At 40.1% G+C, this 17897-nt stretch overlaps 1 protein-coding gene across 1 annotated transcript; it reads left to right on the top strand.

Moving 5' to 3' along the window:
- The first annotated feature begins 1532 nt into the window (after positions 1–1532).
- On the top strand, positions 1533–12576 carry LOC101912052 (synaptotagmin-4). The gene is made up of 4 exons (XM_055793031.1): positions 1533–1746; positions 3553–4367; positions 5903–6023; positions 9116–12576. Exons 1-4 carry the CDS (start codon positions 1713–1715, stop codon positions 9421–9423), a joined length of 1278 nt encoding a protein of 425 aa, XP_055649006.1. The 5' UTR covers positions 1533–1712; the 3' UTR covers positions 9424–12576.
- The last annotated feature ends 5321 nt before the right edge of the window (positions 12577–17897 follow it).

The raw sequence follows: 17897 nt of genomic DNA, 5'->3' as shown, positions 1-17897 counted from the left end.
AGTCCAGGTATTTGTAAGAGGAACAGTCATGGCAACCTATTCTCTGTTTTTCATTAAATGGGATGGGATAAAATTAAAACTGGAGTAGTGGATATGGTTGTTCCTGGAAGTTGTGCAGGTGCATACCAAGGCCAATTTGCTGAAGGTGTAACAGAAATAGATAAGCATAAACAATATTAACCAAAATGGTCTCTACTCTCAGGATAAGCCAGGTGCTTCATTCAGCTGTATTTTGATGCTAACTTGCCATGATTCCATGGCCTTCCTATTTTATTTTTTTCTAAAATCCAAGGAGCTTCACTGACTTCACTGTGAAGCAAGAACATGCTTTAAAGTGGGCCAAAATGTACCAGCTTCCAAGTGGCCCACTGTGGATCAGGGTCATGCCAGACTAAGCCTGCATCTGGATTTTGTTATTTGGAAAAGCAACAACACCTGTTTCCTATTTATGCAGCAGAATTAGCAGTTGGGCTCCAAAACTGGCTGCTATGATTCCTTCTGAATCCATGACGAGTCAGATGCCAGGTGCTGGCTTTTGCAGCTCTGTTGCACCAGGAATTAGCTTGGGTTATTATACGCTACAGCAGTTCTAGTTACAGGCAGGTCTGCTTTCTCGTCCTGTTTCCCCCCATTTCTCTTGCCTGCCAGCCTCCCCCTGCCTCCTCACCATGCTCTCAGTCCAGACTGGGAGACAGACTAAGCCTGGTAAAATCCAGAAGTATCTAGGTAGATTCAACTTGTTCCTAGACCTGCAGGAAGGTCAAGAGGATTTCCAAAGTGGGGGTTGAGTGTTTAGGTGGGGGTGGATGGTGGAAAGAATGAGGAGGAGGGACGGGGAGAAGGCACATCAGGAGTTTTCATGACTCAAATCAAGTAAGTGTATCATGTCAATCATAGGAAAAATGTATGCCTTGCAGTTGGAGCCAAGGTGTCTGGACCATCTGAGTTGGCGTCTCCATCACACTGTTTTATCCTGTCCAGCTGATAGATAAATAAGTAAATAAAGAAATTTTACCCTAGCAAAACAGAAACACCCATGTATTACACAAGTTGCACATTAGGATTTCACTGTCTGTGTCTGACGGAGGATGGGAGCTTATATCCTGCAGCAGGGCAGTTAAAACAATCAATGAGTGCGTGTTCAGTGCCCAGAAAGGAAGGGGGGGGGGGGGGGGGGGGGGGAGACGAGACAGACAGACAGGGAGGGTGTGGTGGTTAGGGAGGGGGGATGTGAGGTGGGAAAGGTGCTGATTTCAGCCCTGTAGCATGAGGATTGCGTCAATTTGTGTTTCAACCACGTCTTCAGTCTCGGAGTGGAGCTACTCTGAAGAGCCAAAACAGGAAGGGGGTTGCAAATCAGTGTGTAAAGGGGAGGACCGATGCTTCCCCTCCCCCTCTCCTCCAGTCCCCTCGCTGCTTCCTCTTCCACCTTTCCCACCACTCGTGTCTCGGGGATTCTTTGGGCTGGTTTTTGTTGTTGTTGTTTTTTTTTTTTTTTTTTTTTTTTTTTTTTTTTTTTTTTTTAACCCCACTCTGGAAAAGGCTGTTGCCCGGGCGCTGTGAGAGAGGAGAGCCGGGGAAAGCAGAGCAGAGCGTTCAGCACCCCGGGCAGGTTGCTTGCTTGGCACCGGGAAGGCGGCTCCTGCACCCCCGACGCCGCTCAAGTACCGCGGACAGCGGCTCCAGCACCGCGGACAGCGCACGCCGCCAACATGGCTCCGATCGCCGCCAGCCGCCAGCAGTTCGGTAAGCGCGTCCCGGCCCCAACTCCCCGCCGCGGGGCTGGGGGCTGCTCCCCTCCCCGGGCTCAGCGCACGCAGGCAGCCTCTGCTGAGCCACCCAGCGCCTCCCAGCACGCAGCTTGTTGGGAGGAACCGGATTTCCCTCGGTTCTCTTCGGTCTCAGAAGTTGTGTGAATTTTCATTCTTTACCTTCTCTCCTTTCCTCCCTATATATTCTCCCCGGTAAAGCACTGGAAGAGGTGAGGAGGTTTGTGTAGGTGCATTTTCAGATGAGAGAGGTTTGGGGTTGTTTACTCTTTCTTGGTTAAAGTAGCGTGGCTTCAGAATTAAATGATGTAAATGCGTCCTCTGCTGCAGAGAAAATCTTTGTTCAAGCCATTTTTGGAATAAATGCCATTCCTTTTTTCTTGTTGTAGAGAAAGTCTTGTCTACCATTACTTAAAGTGAAAGGTAGTCTTGTAAATGACATTGCCTGGCAGATGAAAATACAGGATCCCAGTGTCTTCAGCTAATCAGCTACATGTTGATCAGTCTGGATTCATTGAGAATAGGAATAGGAACAATAACAATAAACTTTTCAGTTTTGTCATTTCTACACACTGGATGTAGGGTGATCAACTGCGATACCAGTTATATAGGTGCACTGGTAAAATAGCTACATAAATAGCTTCGCTCAGAAAAAGCAGTAAGTAGAAATGTTTCTGAACTCTGCTTTTACAAATATTGACTTTAGCCTAGATTATATTTGCTTTAGCAGTGGCTTAATTCAAGGATCATTCCATTGGCTGAAGTGACTCCAGATTTATATCAGGTAACTGAAATAGTAGCTTATTCCAGAATCAGGAGGTGATGTTTCCTGTTAATACACTGCCTTGAATGTTAACCGATTGATTTACATTATCACAACAGCAAGAAATTATTTGTAAATATAAAACCATTTTAGTAACCATTTCATCTTCTTTCCTACCCCACCCACCTGATGTTTCTAACCACACTTGTGACATAATACCTACCTAAATTAGTTATTTAAGAAAGATTAAAAACTATTAAACACTAAATTGATTCTACCACTGCTTTCAGTAGTTGTAGAATTAAAGTATAGCATAATATTTATTACTATAAAAAGTCTGTCATCTCATGAAAAAGTATTGCAAATGTGCAAATGATTCTTAAAAGCTATTAAAGTATTCTGATTAGTTTTCAATTACTTCTTGCTTTCTATCTTTATAGCATGTATATTTAAATTTTTGCAGCCCAGGGAATTCTTGAATCTCAAAGCCACGTGCTTAGCTTAGAAATAATACTTTTTGGTTATGTATATAATTTTCAATCATTTTTTTAAGTTCTTACAATTAAATATGTAGACTAATACAGTTTGTAGGCAAAGGGAAAGTGACATGAATATTGTCAGAAGAAATTAAGAGCCAGGCCCGATCCTTTCTGTGCTGGAACATTATGTCCTACTTTGCTTTGACAGTATTGTTGTGGGTTTTTTTTTTTAATCATCCCACTAAAAAGCAAAGGTATAGTAGCAGCACATCTATCTGCCCAGCTTTTACCTAGATGAAACTGATTTAGTAATACATAGAAGGGGGATAATTTTGCTTTTCTCATCCAGAACAATTTACTAATCGAGAGAATCAGAACTGTTACATAATTGCTTTTATGCATAAACAATGTCATTCCATTAATATTCCTCTGGCCTTCCACTGTTGCAAGTTTGTTTTACTAAATTATTACTTTATTAAATATCACACAGAGTCCAAGGCATTGCTGCTTACATGCTCGTTGCTATTTATTTGATTTGCAGATGAAATTCCTTCAGTGGTTGGGATCTTTAGTGCATTTGGCCTTGTCTTCTCTGTCTCCCTTTTTGCTTGGATCTGCTGCCAACGTAAATCTTCCAAATCAAATAAGACCCCTCCATATAAGTTTGTCCATGTTCTGAAGGGAGTTGATATTTACCCTGAGAATCTCAACAGTAAGAAGAAGTTTGGAGCAGATGATAAAAGTGAAGCAAAGAACAAATCAGTGATGCCGAACAATTCTCTCCATCTTGACCTAGAGAAGAGAGATCTAAATGGCAACTTCCCCAAAACAACCCCGAAAATCCAGAGCTCTCCAAATGTTGAAAATTTGTCTCCTAAGCACTTTGCAGAAAGGAAGAAAGATTCAGTATCCCCCAACAGCTTAAAATCAATCACTTCCCTGTCAACTGAAGATAAACAAGACAAGCTCGGAACTCTCTTTTTCTCCTTAGAGTACAACTTTGAGAAAAAGGCATTTGTAGTGAACATCAAAGAAGCACGTGGGCTGCCAGCAATGGATGAACAGTCAATGACTTCTGATCCTTACATCAAAATGACAATCCTGCCTGAGAAAAAGCACAAGGTGAAAACCAGAGTGATGAGGAAAACCTTAGATCCGGCTTTCAATGAAACCTTCACGTTTTATGGGATCCCCTATAGCCAAATTCAAGACTTAACGCTTCACTTTATGATCTTGAGTTTTGACAGGTTTTCCAGAGATGATGTCATCGGAGAAGTCCTCATTTCCCTCGCAGGAACTGAACTGTCAGAAGGAAGTCTGCTAATGGACAGAGAGATCATCAAAAGAAATGTTAGGGTAACATGTTTTCTATTTAAAGCTTAAAAGTGTTGTGCTAGTGTTAGTTATGATTCTTGTATAATGCTGCTACCATCTTGGAAAGAAAAGGAAACAAGCTTATCATGCAAGTCATTGAGATGCTTTCATAATGGCAGTATGAGGAAGTAATTACACAAATGTAATAAAAGAACATTACAATGAGCATATTGCAAGAAATTGCTAATGTCCTAAACTCTATTTGCTTATCCAGCTGGTCCAGCAGGTTTGAGTGGACCCATTTGCACCTGGTCAAGAGGCTTCAATCCACATTAATTTACTTTAAAAGGAAAGAATGCAAAGAATTAGGTATTATTCCCCTTCTCTTCCCTCCCCTTTTCTGTTTAACAAGATTCCTTCTTAAAGCTTATGGAAATCAATATAAATCTTTCACTTCAGCTACACGGATTTTATAGCAGATTCTTAAAGAGCGCAGGTAGTCTTTAGTTATGAAATTGGAACCAGTTAGAGACCATATGCATTAGTATGTTCTTGCACTTCAGTGCTGTTACTACCTTCTCCCTCAAGAATTGTGGCACAGGCTGCAGCTCTGCTAAGGATAGTAAGGGGGGGGGAGGAGAAGCCAAAGTCTTGCTGAAGTCAATGGCCAAACATACTGATTTCACTGGGATAAAAATATTTCGTACCATCTTGTCTCATTTCAGAATGTAAAGATCATTTACAACCATCGCAGCTGAACCACAGAAAGGCACATGCATCACACACATGTCTCTTAATCTCTACTAAGGAAGTGGAATGTGTGTTGACTTTCAATTTGATTGTTTTTAAAGAGCAAGCATACTGCCAAATCAAATAAATGTCTACCAGACAGCATACCTATAACTAATACTATTATTTTGCAATTCTATTGCTATATTACAACTATAACTATGTCACTGATAACTTCTTGGGTTTTCTGGTATATAAGGTATTATTTTTGCTTGTTTCCCTTGCCTTCCTCCTTTCTGTGAAATAAACTACTGCAAATTCAAATCTAATAATCATAGAGAAATCCTTTGATCTCATCTTTAATTCATGTATATTATACTGCTTTAGGAAGTGTCAAGGATGACATTTCACTAACTGTTTGAATCTTTCCTGTTTAAAAGATTTAACTGAAGATTAATCTATTTATTTATTTATTTATTTATCTGTATTAGATTTTTCTTTCAATATAGCTTTATGATTTTTTTTTTTCTTAAGATCTTTCCCCTCTGGATGTAGGATTTCATTTCTAACCTCTGAATCTAATGTCATGTCAACTTGTATTTTCACTTATTTATTATTTATTTTCATTTAGTCTGATAACCAATCATAAAAAGAGTTATATAACTATAGTGGAGGGAAATCATATTTGCTATGTAAAACAGCATAGCTCAATAAGTTATATCCCTTTACATCATTTCAGAGCAGACAGTTATGTGATGTTTCATAAATCTTCTTAATTCTGGTTTAAAGCTTGGTCAATATAATTGCTTATAAATAGTGCTATTTCTTTTTTTCTTTCATTTCCTCAGAAATCATCTGGGCGTGGAGAATTACTGATCTCTCTCTGTTATCAGTCTACAACAAACACGCTCACTGTGGTTGTTTTAAAAGCCAGGCATCTACCTAAATCTGATGTGTCAGGATTATCAGGTAATGGTTTTACTAATGAATATGCCCTAAGAATATAAAAGAAACAGACAGAAGACAGATTAAATGTGGCATTTCAGAGACTAAAAATATCCCATAAATACAGAAATGGTGTGTCTAATATTTACAGCATATTCATTTTATTCATATCTAGGTCAATGCTTTATTTTCCAGGGCATGTATTTTACAAATTTGTTCTTCAATCACGTTAAAAGAACATGACATCTGTTAGCAGTGGAAACCAATGAGGTTTGTGATTGGCTTGAGCAGAACCCACCTGCTATAAGTATGGGATGTTGTTTGCAGATACTAAAAGCTTTTATTTATGACCAAAAAAATCAGTTTATTTATAGAAAATCAGTATTGAGTGAGATCACCGTATGGTTTATTTCAGCTTAGCACCAAGAAAAGAAGCCAGGTATACCTGTGCTGAATTTGGCCCACTGAGCACTAACATTTATTTGGCAAGGTGAAAAGGTGAATTATGCCAGTGCTGGAAGCAGGTTATAACATAACATCCATGCTTTATGGTGAGCTATACTTGGGATGATCTAAGGAGCAGGTTTTGCACTCCCTTCCCCTGGTCTGGTGCCATTTTGCATTCAATGAAACTCCATTTGAAGCCAACACTAGAAATTCACTTAGATGGATATTAGTGCAAGATAACATAGTAACAGAATAAAATTTAATGTACAATATACTAGGGATAAGACAACCACACAAAAAGAACAGTACACAACAAAGGACTACACAAATAGTAGCACAACTGCTGGTGATTCTGTATAGGACTGATATTCTTTCATTTCACAGGATTTTTTTGAAAGAAGGAAAAGAAGAAGTAGATTTGGGAACCACTGAATCATAATTGCTGCAGCCAGTAATACAGTGTTTCTACTTCTCATACAAAGAAATATTGCAATTTACCTAGAAAGTTAATCCATGTTGGATCCAACAGAACAAACCTATAGATCACTCCCATTTACATAGTGAAGTTCCATTGAAATTCTCCTTATCTCTCTTTTATTCACATATCATAAGGAGAAAGGATATAAATGGAGCCCAAGGTTGCTCCACTATAAGAGAGCATACATACTTCTAACAATCAACCCCAGTGTCACAGGGAATAGCGGAGATTTCATGAAGACAGCAGGACAGCAAGCTGATCTCAACAGACCAAGTCTGGCTGAGGTTCACCAAGGTGGAAAGATAACTTGAAAACAAAATCCTTCCTAGTCTCAGCAATCACCTGGACCCTATATCACATCCAAACTACGCATTTGTTTACTGTACCTCTTAGGGGTAAAGTTATCAATTTTGTTTGTTCTTTCTGCTTCCCTCAGTACAACCTTGCTAATTATAATAGGAAAATCATATTTCTAAGAGATACAGGCAGCCATGCTACATCTGGACACCTAGTTAATTTAGACAGTTCATCATTTGCTGTTCATCAGCAAGGCCAGGTTCAGTAGCTGTTTGGGTGTCACTAACATGCTGCACTCATGACAGTCCTTATTTCCCTTGTGACTTCCCCCTCAGCCCAACAGAAATCTTGGACAAGGAAGAGGGTGAAATGGTTTTTCTGTGGGGTAAGCTAAACAATTGCATAACTCAGTCTCGTTAGGAAGATGGGATTTTTTTTACTTAGAAGCTGTTCCATTCTCACAACCTCCTTGGTTTCCTTGATCACTGGTGTTGAGGTCTCCTAACAGACCTAATAAAATCAAGAGGAACATTCCAGCCTTATCTAGTAGCTGGCCAGAGGTAACGGTCAGAAAATTCCCTCTAAACAGAAATTAACAACACTATGAATGTCCTCATGAATATTGATTTTGATATTTTTAGAGCTTGTGTGGCAATATCTATTTCAAAGCCAATGGAAATTTTAACTACATTAAACCTTATTTTAAAGTATTTGTTATGATGATAGACTATGAAACTGAAGTTGTATTCTATCACACCTTACTTCTGTTAAACTCTTGTCAGTTCAAGGAAGCAAAAACCTTTTCATCATACAACTATTTCAGTCTGATAACTTTGGCATAAAATTTCTAAACATGGTTCAGATTTGATTTTACTTTTTTAAAAAAGTATTCAACTATTATTGATGTTTATTAGCTGTTTACATAGACTATTTTGTTTGACTGGGTTTAGTAGAAAGGATTTTGTACTGCATATTTGCACTATGAGAATTTGGAAACAGGCCCACATATGCATTGAAATAAATGCCAAGTTACTTGAAAGGGATGATAGTTAAAGCATTTTCTAGAATCCCTCTGAAGGAAGGAATATAGCTGTTGTTGAAGACAGTAGCAAAGGAATCTTGTAATAGTTGAATAATTATGAGGAATGCAAACACTCAAAGTTGTTTAAGAGCTAAATATACGGACATTTTCCCTTCCCTTCTTCAGTAGTAGTTCAGCACAGACACAAAGTCAAGTACATATCCTAACAATGCACATACCTGTTCATTTAAAGTTTAGTGTTAAATATGCTCAATAAAAATTGGTGGGAGCAATTTAATCAAGCTAATTGACTTTGCTGGAACCACAACAGAAATTAATCACATCCATTCATCCATTCTCTCAGCACTAGCTTGTTCTCTCCTTTCTGAGGCTTTTCTTTGTATGAGTCTTATTAAGGCTAATGATTAACCCCTACTGGTAGAACGTGTGAAAAGCAGAGTTCTGTTACACATAGGTATGTAACAATACATATTTGTCTATTAGAATTATTTGTCTATTAGAATTTTGTGTACTTTCAGACCACCTTTTTATGTAGTAAGGATGTTATTAGGGTTAATGGACTGCAGGGCAGGATTTGTCTCATGGAGACACCAGTGTTTGATCAGATGAATCACACCCTAAACTTCACCAACTATCTTGATTGCATCTTTGATGACCATAAAGAAAGCTTAAAGGGACTAATTCTGATGTAAACACAAAAATTAGATTAGATGAATCATCATTAACAACTTGAAATATCTCCTCATTGTGATGTAATTATGTTGATAAGTTATGAAAATTGCCATTAAACTAGATCAACGGATTTCTAAACACTGTTCAAGAGCTGATCTGTGCTTTTTCTTTTCATTGCAGACCCTTATGTCAAAGTGAACCTGTACCATGCTAAGAAGAGAATTTCTAAAAAGAAAACCCATGTGAAGAAATGCACCCCCAATGCAGTGTTCAATGAATTGTTTGTCTTTGACATTCCTTGTGAGGACCTTGATGATATCAGCATTGAATTTTTGGTTTTAGATTCAGACAGGGGGTCAAGGAATGAAGTCATTGGTCAGTTAACCTTGGGATCTTCAGCAGAAGGAACAGCTGGAGAGCACTGGAAAGAAATTTGTGAATATCCTAGGAGACAAATTGCCAAATGGCATATGTTGTGTGATGGTTAGCAGCTTAGAGAGGGGTTGGAACTTGAATAACTATATATATTTCCATAGGCAAGGAGCAGTTACTTTCTTTGCTATGTATAATTATAGGCTTGTAACTACAAGACTTTTTGGGGGGGGTCAGGGAATAAAAACTGGATTGAATTATCAGAACAGAAGGTAACTAAATTTTTACAGTAAATAAAGGAATTTCTATTTCATTAGACTTTAACATAATTGGATCAGATTCATATTCTTATGGAGTTTAAATAGCCTGAAACTTCTGAAGCACTATAAACTTCAATAAGAGAAGATGTTTTATGAAAAAAAAAATCATGGAAACCTTATTAATACTGTTATACAGAAGAAGAAAACCTCATTAAAACACATCATTAGATCTAAAAAAACCCCACCTGTGGCTTATTGGGGAAGGGTCTGAGTCTGTAAAAGCCATGGGGAATGAGGGTGCATAGGAGGGGAATTCCTTCTGTCCTTCCATCAAAAGTCTTCTTTTATGAAAATTCAATCATTATTTGTAAGTTTTTGTTACTTATACTTTGATCATCCCAAAGACTGAAGAGATTTTCAGCAATTTGCTTTACATTTCATATCATGTCCAACTAGTTGTTTTCTGTGTGGAAATATTGTATAATTATTTACACTTGGATTTTTTAATATGTACATATATAACTTGTTTTATTACAGTGACCAAAATAGATACATTCTACAAATTGTTGAGCAAGTTAACATACATTGTTTTATTAAAAGGGCTCCTTTACAGGTGACTGTACATGTTACAGTATAGCTAGAATTTGGGATTAGATATGGCTTGCATTTTTTTTTCCTCTAGCAAGGATTACACTTTAAGCATTTCAAGCCATGGGAAAGCATTTCTATTGAGATGAGGTAACATACAGGATATTGCAGTCAATGACCTTTCACCAATTATATTTTAAGCCATTCAGTAATACTTAAAAAAAAAAAAAAAAGGTTGTTTCTTCTTTTGTTTCTTGAAAGAACAAACAAAATTAGTAAGACAGAGAATAAAACCTTATTCTGCTGGTTAACTTCCTGAACTGTGACTATTCCATTACAGTCAGTATGACTACTCCCAACATACAAAGTTTAATGCATTTTTAAATTTTTGCAGGATAGGAAACCAAGCTTTCATTATAATTGATCCAATTTTATGTTAGACAAACTACTTGAAAAAGTGCATTTCACTTAGATTATATGCATTAATGTCCATTACTGATTGTGCTGTAAATTGGTGGTGGTAAGGGAAAATAACATGGTGGTAAGGGAAAATAATTTCATGTTAGTGTGATATATGTATGTTTAAACTTAAACTGTGCCAGGTTGAGGGAGTATCAAGTGTGACATAAGCAAGTAGATAAATAAAGCATTTATACCTGTGAAACTGTTGGTCACAGCAGAGAGACTTTCAGACTGTCAGAACTATAGCACAACTACAAGCAGATTCTTTCCTAAAGTTTGTACACTGATTTCTGATACAGAAATGTTTGCAAATATTACTCTTAAGTCATTTTCAATTACAATATGTATAAAGAAGAATATAATGATGTTAGTTGTTGACATAAGGATTTAAAAAGTTGAAAACTGTTTTCAGTATTTTTACATACTTTTGTCATATGTAATCCCATGGAAGTGAATGAGACTATTTGGGAATTAAGATATTGCTCAATGTGAATAAAGGTAACAGAATGGGCATGCCAGGTAAACCTCCCATACATTAGATGTCAAATTACTTTCATTAAACAACAGATCCAGGTCCTATTCAAAACTGTTGGAGATTTGTTGTCAACTTTACCTGTTCTCATATGGCTAAATTATGTTTGCAGTAAAGGACACTGAAATATGAAGTATGCAAGTAGACAAATAGTACTGGGAGAATTCCATTGAGGCTCTTCCAGGTTTTGTGTCGGTTTTTTCTCCAGTTTTTGAGAATGTTTGATATAATAGTGTTTATAAATTTCTGTAAAAATACATTTTCAAAATAACATAAACATGCTTTTTATGATAATGCTCAATGTAAAAAACCCTGCGTATTGTATGTATAAAGGAGAGGAATCTTATTTGCTTATTTCTTAAGAAAGCTGATTAACTGCTTAAGGGCTAGAGTTTACCAGCCACATTCAAGCTGAGCTAATCCAAAGCCACCAAGTCAAAGCAAAGATGCCCACAGGCTTTAGTGGTGTTTGAAGTGCAATCACAGAGCAAAACTCTTCTTGTGAGTCAACCCAGAAATGTCAATGGGACCATGGATAAGGGGAGACACTGATCTGATGGAGACTGGGAGAGTTTAAGTCAGTATCACACGACCAAAATTGTTACAATTTCTAGTAAAGAAAGAACATTATACTGAAAGCGATTGCATGAAAGAGAGTGTGACAGCTTGTAATTAAAAAAAAAAATAATATGGGGGTTTTGTATATTGGCCCATAAGTAGTACATTGTCTCTAAAAATCAGATGACAGGAGTCATCTATCTCCAATGGACACAAATTCTGACATTAGGAGAAAAAAATATTCCACTTTTTTGAATTAATTATGGGCTGTGACCATCTTTCATGTTGCATTCAACAAGTCATCATCAAATTTTTTTTTCAAGTTTCTATACCAGCTTGAGGGTTAATATTTCTACCAGCTAAATGGGAGTCATTGGTTAGGGTAGGGGATAGGAATGAGAAAGGGAAGCAAAGACTTTTTTATTAAATCTAAAAGAAACCTATTTTTTTTTTCAATTAAAGCAATGGTTAGCTTGGAAAGTTGAGTAAAGACGACTTGCAACACATCTGTAAACCAGACAAGGCAGGAGCAAATGTAGACCTGTACCAAGATGAGAAATTCTTCTGTTTTATAAAGTATTCAATTCTCAATGTGAATATCTTGAACTCTGTTAAGGATACTGTACTGTATTAAGCATATAAAAAAATGATGTTTGTTTAATTAGCTTACAAAAATAATAACTCCTTGAATGGGAGCCTATCCATGTCTGGAGATCTGTCGTAACTAAATACCTGATTCATTATGGTGTTGTAACTTAATAGAAGCTATTTGAGAGGAAGCATGGTGTATGAGATTTTGTAAGTTATTTGTGCTGGTTCTGTATGCTGTGCCATGTGTGTAAGACAAGAATAAACTGCTGCTTTTGTTCATCCCATCCCAAAACAATTATCCCACCAATGTATCTTATCCAGAGATTTCTGCTATTGTTTGTACTCATGGTCTACTCTCTCATGCTTCTATACAAAAGCATTTGCCTTGCAAAGTCTTCCTCTTCTCACACAGGTGGATTAGACTTGTTTTGCCAAATACTACCCTGGCATATCCCATGTTCTTTATTCCTAGCTTCTTGCTGCATACTTACATTTGCCTTGAACTGTACCATACACTCAGGCTAGAACCTGAGACATGGTCCATGACAGAAAATCTGAGCCCTACATGGGACTTGCAGGGACTGATATACAGATATAAACAAGAACAAATTCTAGCATATTAGGTGGAAGAAGTGAAATGCAAGTCACATTATTATTAGAATCCTGGTGACATTCCATTTGTTTTCCAGAAGCAAAAAATATCCCCTGGACAACCATGCTGTACCGCTCTTACTTCCTTTGATGTAAGGAAGTCATGTCAGATACCAGCTTGTCAGACGAGTCTGGAAGTTAAGGTAGAGAAAGCATTCCTTCAAATGCTATACAGAAATACAGACTTTGCTGCTGTGGTCTCTTAGTTTATTAGAGTATTTTGCCAGCACAGAACCAAAAGCTAGGGAAGGAAGAAGACAGTTGCAGCTGGGGTACACATGGCCATTTTATGACTCCCATTGTGAGCATACAAGTGATTATCTGAAAGGGATCCCTGATCCTTGTCACAAGATCCACTAGCCAAATGTATGAAATGGAATATCTTCCATGGTCATAAGCTGGTATAGTGTCTCTGGCAAATCTCCTGTCCCCAAGAGACAGTTATCAAGTGTGAGACTGCTCTTTTCCAACCTATGCAGTCACTTCTTTTTTCTCCCTTGCATTGTATGGTTCTCCTTAAACAATAGGGATTCACATGGGTGACATTTCAGACCCTCTTCAGGACAGAGATCGAGAATGTCTTTAGGTTTTCCAACTATGATGCAGTTGATATTTAGGGGAAGTCTCAAGGCTACTGTCCTGATTGCTATTTGTATGTCAAGTTGCTGTGACAGACAACTCCTCCTCAATAGAGCCCTTACAGATGTCCTCCTCTTTGTAGGAGATGTGATTCCTGTGGTGTAACACTATTCTGTAAGCCCCTTGTATTTATACAGCATCATGGATAGCAATATGCTGCACATACAGTAATAATATGTAACCACAGATGACCATGAACAACACTTCTTTCCTCAAACAAGATTCAAACATGTTCTATGTAAGCTGCTACCTTCTTATTTGTGTTTTCTGCTTCATGAGAGCTCACAAAGCTGCTGAGTAACTCATGTCACTCTTACAGCTGCTATAACTGGCACTGGCACTTATTTGCTTTACTATGCTGGTAACTCCTGAGCCACTACCTTCATTCAAAAAGATCTACCCACTTCTCACAGGCTTTTCCATAGTATCTTTTACCTTTCATCACTAAACAGCTGTTCTAACATGACTCTGGGTCTGGAGGCAGCTTTAGAGTACTGATTACAGTTGCAGCATGGCAGAACTTTCTAGTTCAGAAGAAAGAATCTAAGTCAATAAGAGAAATGGGAGAAGTGAAATTCTTTACTATGTTGTTACATCTGTATTGTTATGCCAGTTTTGCTGTTGTGCATCTAAAGTACTTTGAGCATGAGCAGAGAATGTCCTGCAGTTGCAGATGCAAATGTGACTAGTCACTCTAGTCACACCACTAGCAACACAATTGGGTATTGTCTTGACGGATGAGTTGACTTGGCTCAAGCCCTTCAGCCTCAGTAGGACTGAAGAGACACCACCCAGGTCCCCATGCCTTGCACTGGCCCCCAGAGCTCTGCAGTCACTCTTAATATGCTCTGGATCACACCTGGCAGTACTGTTGGTGCCCAAATGGAAGAGCTGCAAGAGCTTGAGGGCTGGACAAGCCTTGGCAAAGTCTTGTATCCTAGCCTCATAGCAAGCACCAGAGCTGCTGAAATATCATCAAGGCAAGTCAGCAGGTTGGGCGTCCCTCGCCAGGTGGAGGTTGTCTCCAGTAACTATCACACTCCTTTTCTCCTCTGTGAAGACACAAGGTTTGAACTCAGCCTGGTTCTGATAAACCCCTGCTTGTTCTTCTCAGTGGCCAGAGCTGGGTACTTGTTCTGCACTTGCAGCTGGGGCCACTTGCTTTTATGGCTATTGCCAGAAGTCACCAGCTTCCAACTTTCCCTGCTCAGAAAGCCACCCTCCAACACCAGCCAGACCCCTTCCCAGCTCCGTCTGGATCTAGTCCAAGACAATCCACACCATTTGGTGCTGCAAAGCCTGCTCTTTGGTGTCCTTTGCCATCGCTGCAGAGCCTCCCAGCAGTCCGACCCCGTGCCTCAGCACATCATGCTATGCCAACTGCTGCTGTGACTCCCATGTCCCCTCATGCTGCAGGGGGCTTAACTCTCCCCCTTAATGTACCAAACTTCCCCAGCAGAAGCCAGAACCCAAAGGGAATATCCAGCATTAGGAGCAGATCCCAGAACTGCTGCCGCCTGCTCAGAGACCACCAGCTGTTGGCAGCCACCTGCCAATTTGAACCGCAGCACTAATGATGGCCCCTCTGCCTGCAGTCCCTGGGTTGTGGGGTGCTTCGAGGAGCCTCTCACAGCCACCCCAGCACCCCTTCTCTGTGGTGAGGCTTTCCGCCTGCTTCAACCTGTCTTGGGCGACTTCAAACCTGCCCCGGTGCCGGTGGGTGCCACTGCCTGCCCTTACTGCTCCTGAAGATGCAGCAGCCCCAGCCATGGAGCTCCCAGGTATCGTGAAGTTTCTAGAACTGTTAACCTGCTTCTCTTTAGGGAGCAGGATGTCACTCACCCTGCAGATCCAGTGGGATCTGCCATTATGAATCTTTCTGGCAGTAAGATGTTCTTAGGGTATTAAAGAACAGGTTGGGCCTGACTGAAAAACACTCAGCTTCCTCTTGTCCTGACAAAGGAGGTCTCATTCATTACTGAACCTTGTTCTTCCCCTTTGAGCAGTCCCTCAAAGGTTTTTTGTAGGTGACTGAGCTGTAAGAAGACATGGTTTTGCATCTTTGTAAGAGGATGATGTGGCATGAAGCTTGGGTTTAAGCGCAACGTGCAGGAATTTAAGGTCTCACTGGGTGACAGGTAAGTGCTGTGTTATTGCAAGCAGCTGCACCAGGGCTGTGGCTGCACACAGGGCTGAGGTAGCAGTCCTGTGTAGCAGTTCTGAGTCATAGCATTCTGGATTAGGAGTTAATTGGCAAATATAAATTAGAACAGAATGTTTGCAATATAAGTTAATGCTGCAAAAAGATACCTGTCTCTCCTCCATGTAAGAAACACTGTGTTATGAAAGGCTCTAGTTCTAACAAAAAATAGAATACAGGGGAAAAAAAGCACAAAATGCAAGACGCAGAAGGTCAAAATGCACAAAAAAACATGTTAAGACTATCTTCTTTTGAAATTGCTAGAGAGCAAGCATCGCTTTAAAATAATACCATTGCTGTTACAATTCTGTTTTCTAACCAGCCAAGGGTGCTGTATGGTGACTGCAAGATTTAATTTAGTCTTGAAGAAAATCACAGGGATAACCATGAATGTTCTCTGACAGATGCTGTAAATAATTTACATGGCTCTGAAAACACAACTGTTTTTATGGAAACAAGTAAGAAGTATTTCACAGTATCACTAGCAATATTGATTACATTTCAGTAATGCCCTCCAAGTAAGATTGCCTTAAGGATTGTGTGAATGAAAATTTCTAGTCGGACACTAACAGATGGACAGGGAAACTTCTGTGTGCCTGCATCCGAGGTGCCTATGTGCATTGATTTGTGGGGCAAATAAACAGTATTCTAGCCTCAATTTTCCTTTCAGTAGCATGGGATAAAGCTTAACAACATCAATAGTAGCTACTAACTTTTGTTATGAATTAGTATTTTCACCATTCTCCAGGATTGTAATGCTGCTCTGGGGACTGCACTTTCTCGAGATAAATCCCTCAGAGCTGCATGCCGCAATGGATATATATGGAGAAGAAAATAGCTGTGAATCACAAGTGGGCATATAACAATAGAGACTTATCCTAGGCTAAAATCAGAAGTGATATTTAACAGCAGTAAAAGTTATAGATAAGTAAATCAATGTGAAGAAAGTACACACGAGTAAAATGTTGTTAGCAGAGGAAAGGAGGTGGAAGTCTATTACTTCTTCAGAACAAGTGAAACCCAGGTGTAGTTAGCCTCTGGTACACGCTTGTGTTAGTTGTTTCCCCCTTTATTCACTCAATGAAAGCAATACACCCTTATTTTAGCCTGCTTTGATTCACATCAGTTAATGGAAATTTGTTCTAACTTTAAGTTCAGTGTGATTGGTGTTGAATTTGCTTGGAACAAGGGCTGCAAGGGCTGCGTATTGCATTTCTGTATATGTTTTATAGGCCAGGTTTGATGGGGCTTTGAGCAATATGGTGTAGTGGAAGGTGTCCCCGCCCATGGCAAGGGGGTTGGAACTAGATGATGTTTAAGGTCCCCTCCAACCCAAACTGTTGCTTCTACAATTCTACATACAGAAATTGCCCTAAAGAACTGCTGAGGCTTTGCTGTTAGGAAGTGCTTGTGCCAAGGCTGATGCTGTCAGGTCTGGACTGCTATGGTAACACCAGGAAGCTCACCTTGTGTCAGGTGTTCCTCTACTGTCCAGGAAAATGACTTTGCTTTCATTCCTGGGCAGAAGGGCCAAAGAGGGGATGTTTGACCTGGGGTATAGTCAGAAGAAGAGGCTTGGTCTCTTGCTCTGCGTGGGAGGCCACGCTGCACATGGGCTGCCTCAGCGCTGGCTCACACCCCGTCGGGCTTGATGCGGGGCTGCCGGTGCTGTAACCCTGCTCGGCAGCTGCAGGCCAGGTGAGGGGCGAGCAGCCACCGGCCCCCAGGCCCCGGCCAGGCCCAGGTGTGGCCCCGCTGTCTCAGGGTCCATGTTTGGACACCGCTGCCCACCCCAGCCCGCCACTGTGGGGCAATGGGCTCCCCCAGTGCCCTCTGTCGGGCCATGGCACCGGGCGGGGAGGCGACGTCCAGGGACCCCCACCACCAACGGGCAAGGGGACTGTGGGCTGCTGGGCCCATGGTGGTGACTGGCCCTTGTGGCTCTGTCCTGACAGCTGCGGGGCTCCTTCTGCTCCATCCTCCCTCCCCTGTCCTGCCGCTCTGCTCTTACCAACCCTCTGTGCCACGAAACTTTCCCGACTGGCGGCGTTTGGCCTCCTTTGCATCTTCACCTCGCTCTGGGTGTAACACCAAATCCTCCCAGCTTGG

This window comes from Falco peregrinus, chromosome W (genome assembly GCF_023634155.1).
Source record: "Falco peregrinus isolate bFalPer1 chromosome W, bFalPer1.pri, whole genome shotgun sequence".
Lineage (NCBI taxonomy): Eukaryota > Metazoa > Chordata > Aves > Falconiformes > Falconidae > Falco > Falco peregrinus.
Note: the sequence above shows the minus strand (reverse complement) of the source record. Positions and strands in the feature narration are given on the sequence as shown.

Excerpts from the sequence above, each read along its gene's own strand:
- LOC101912052 (XM_055793031.1), top strand. The coding sequence starts at position 1,713 with ATGGCTCCGATCGCCGCCAGCCGCCAGCAGTTCG. Across the intron at positions 4,368-5,902 it reads TCATCAAAAGAAATGTTAGG|AAATCATCTGGGCGTGGAGA; the intron begins GTAACATGTTTT and ends TCATTTCCTCAG. Across the intron at positions 6,024-9,115 it reads TGATGTGTCAGGATTATCAG|ACCCTTATGTCAAAGTGAAC; the intron begins GTAATGGTTTTA and ends TTTTCATTGCAG.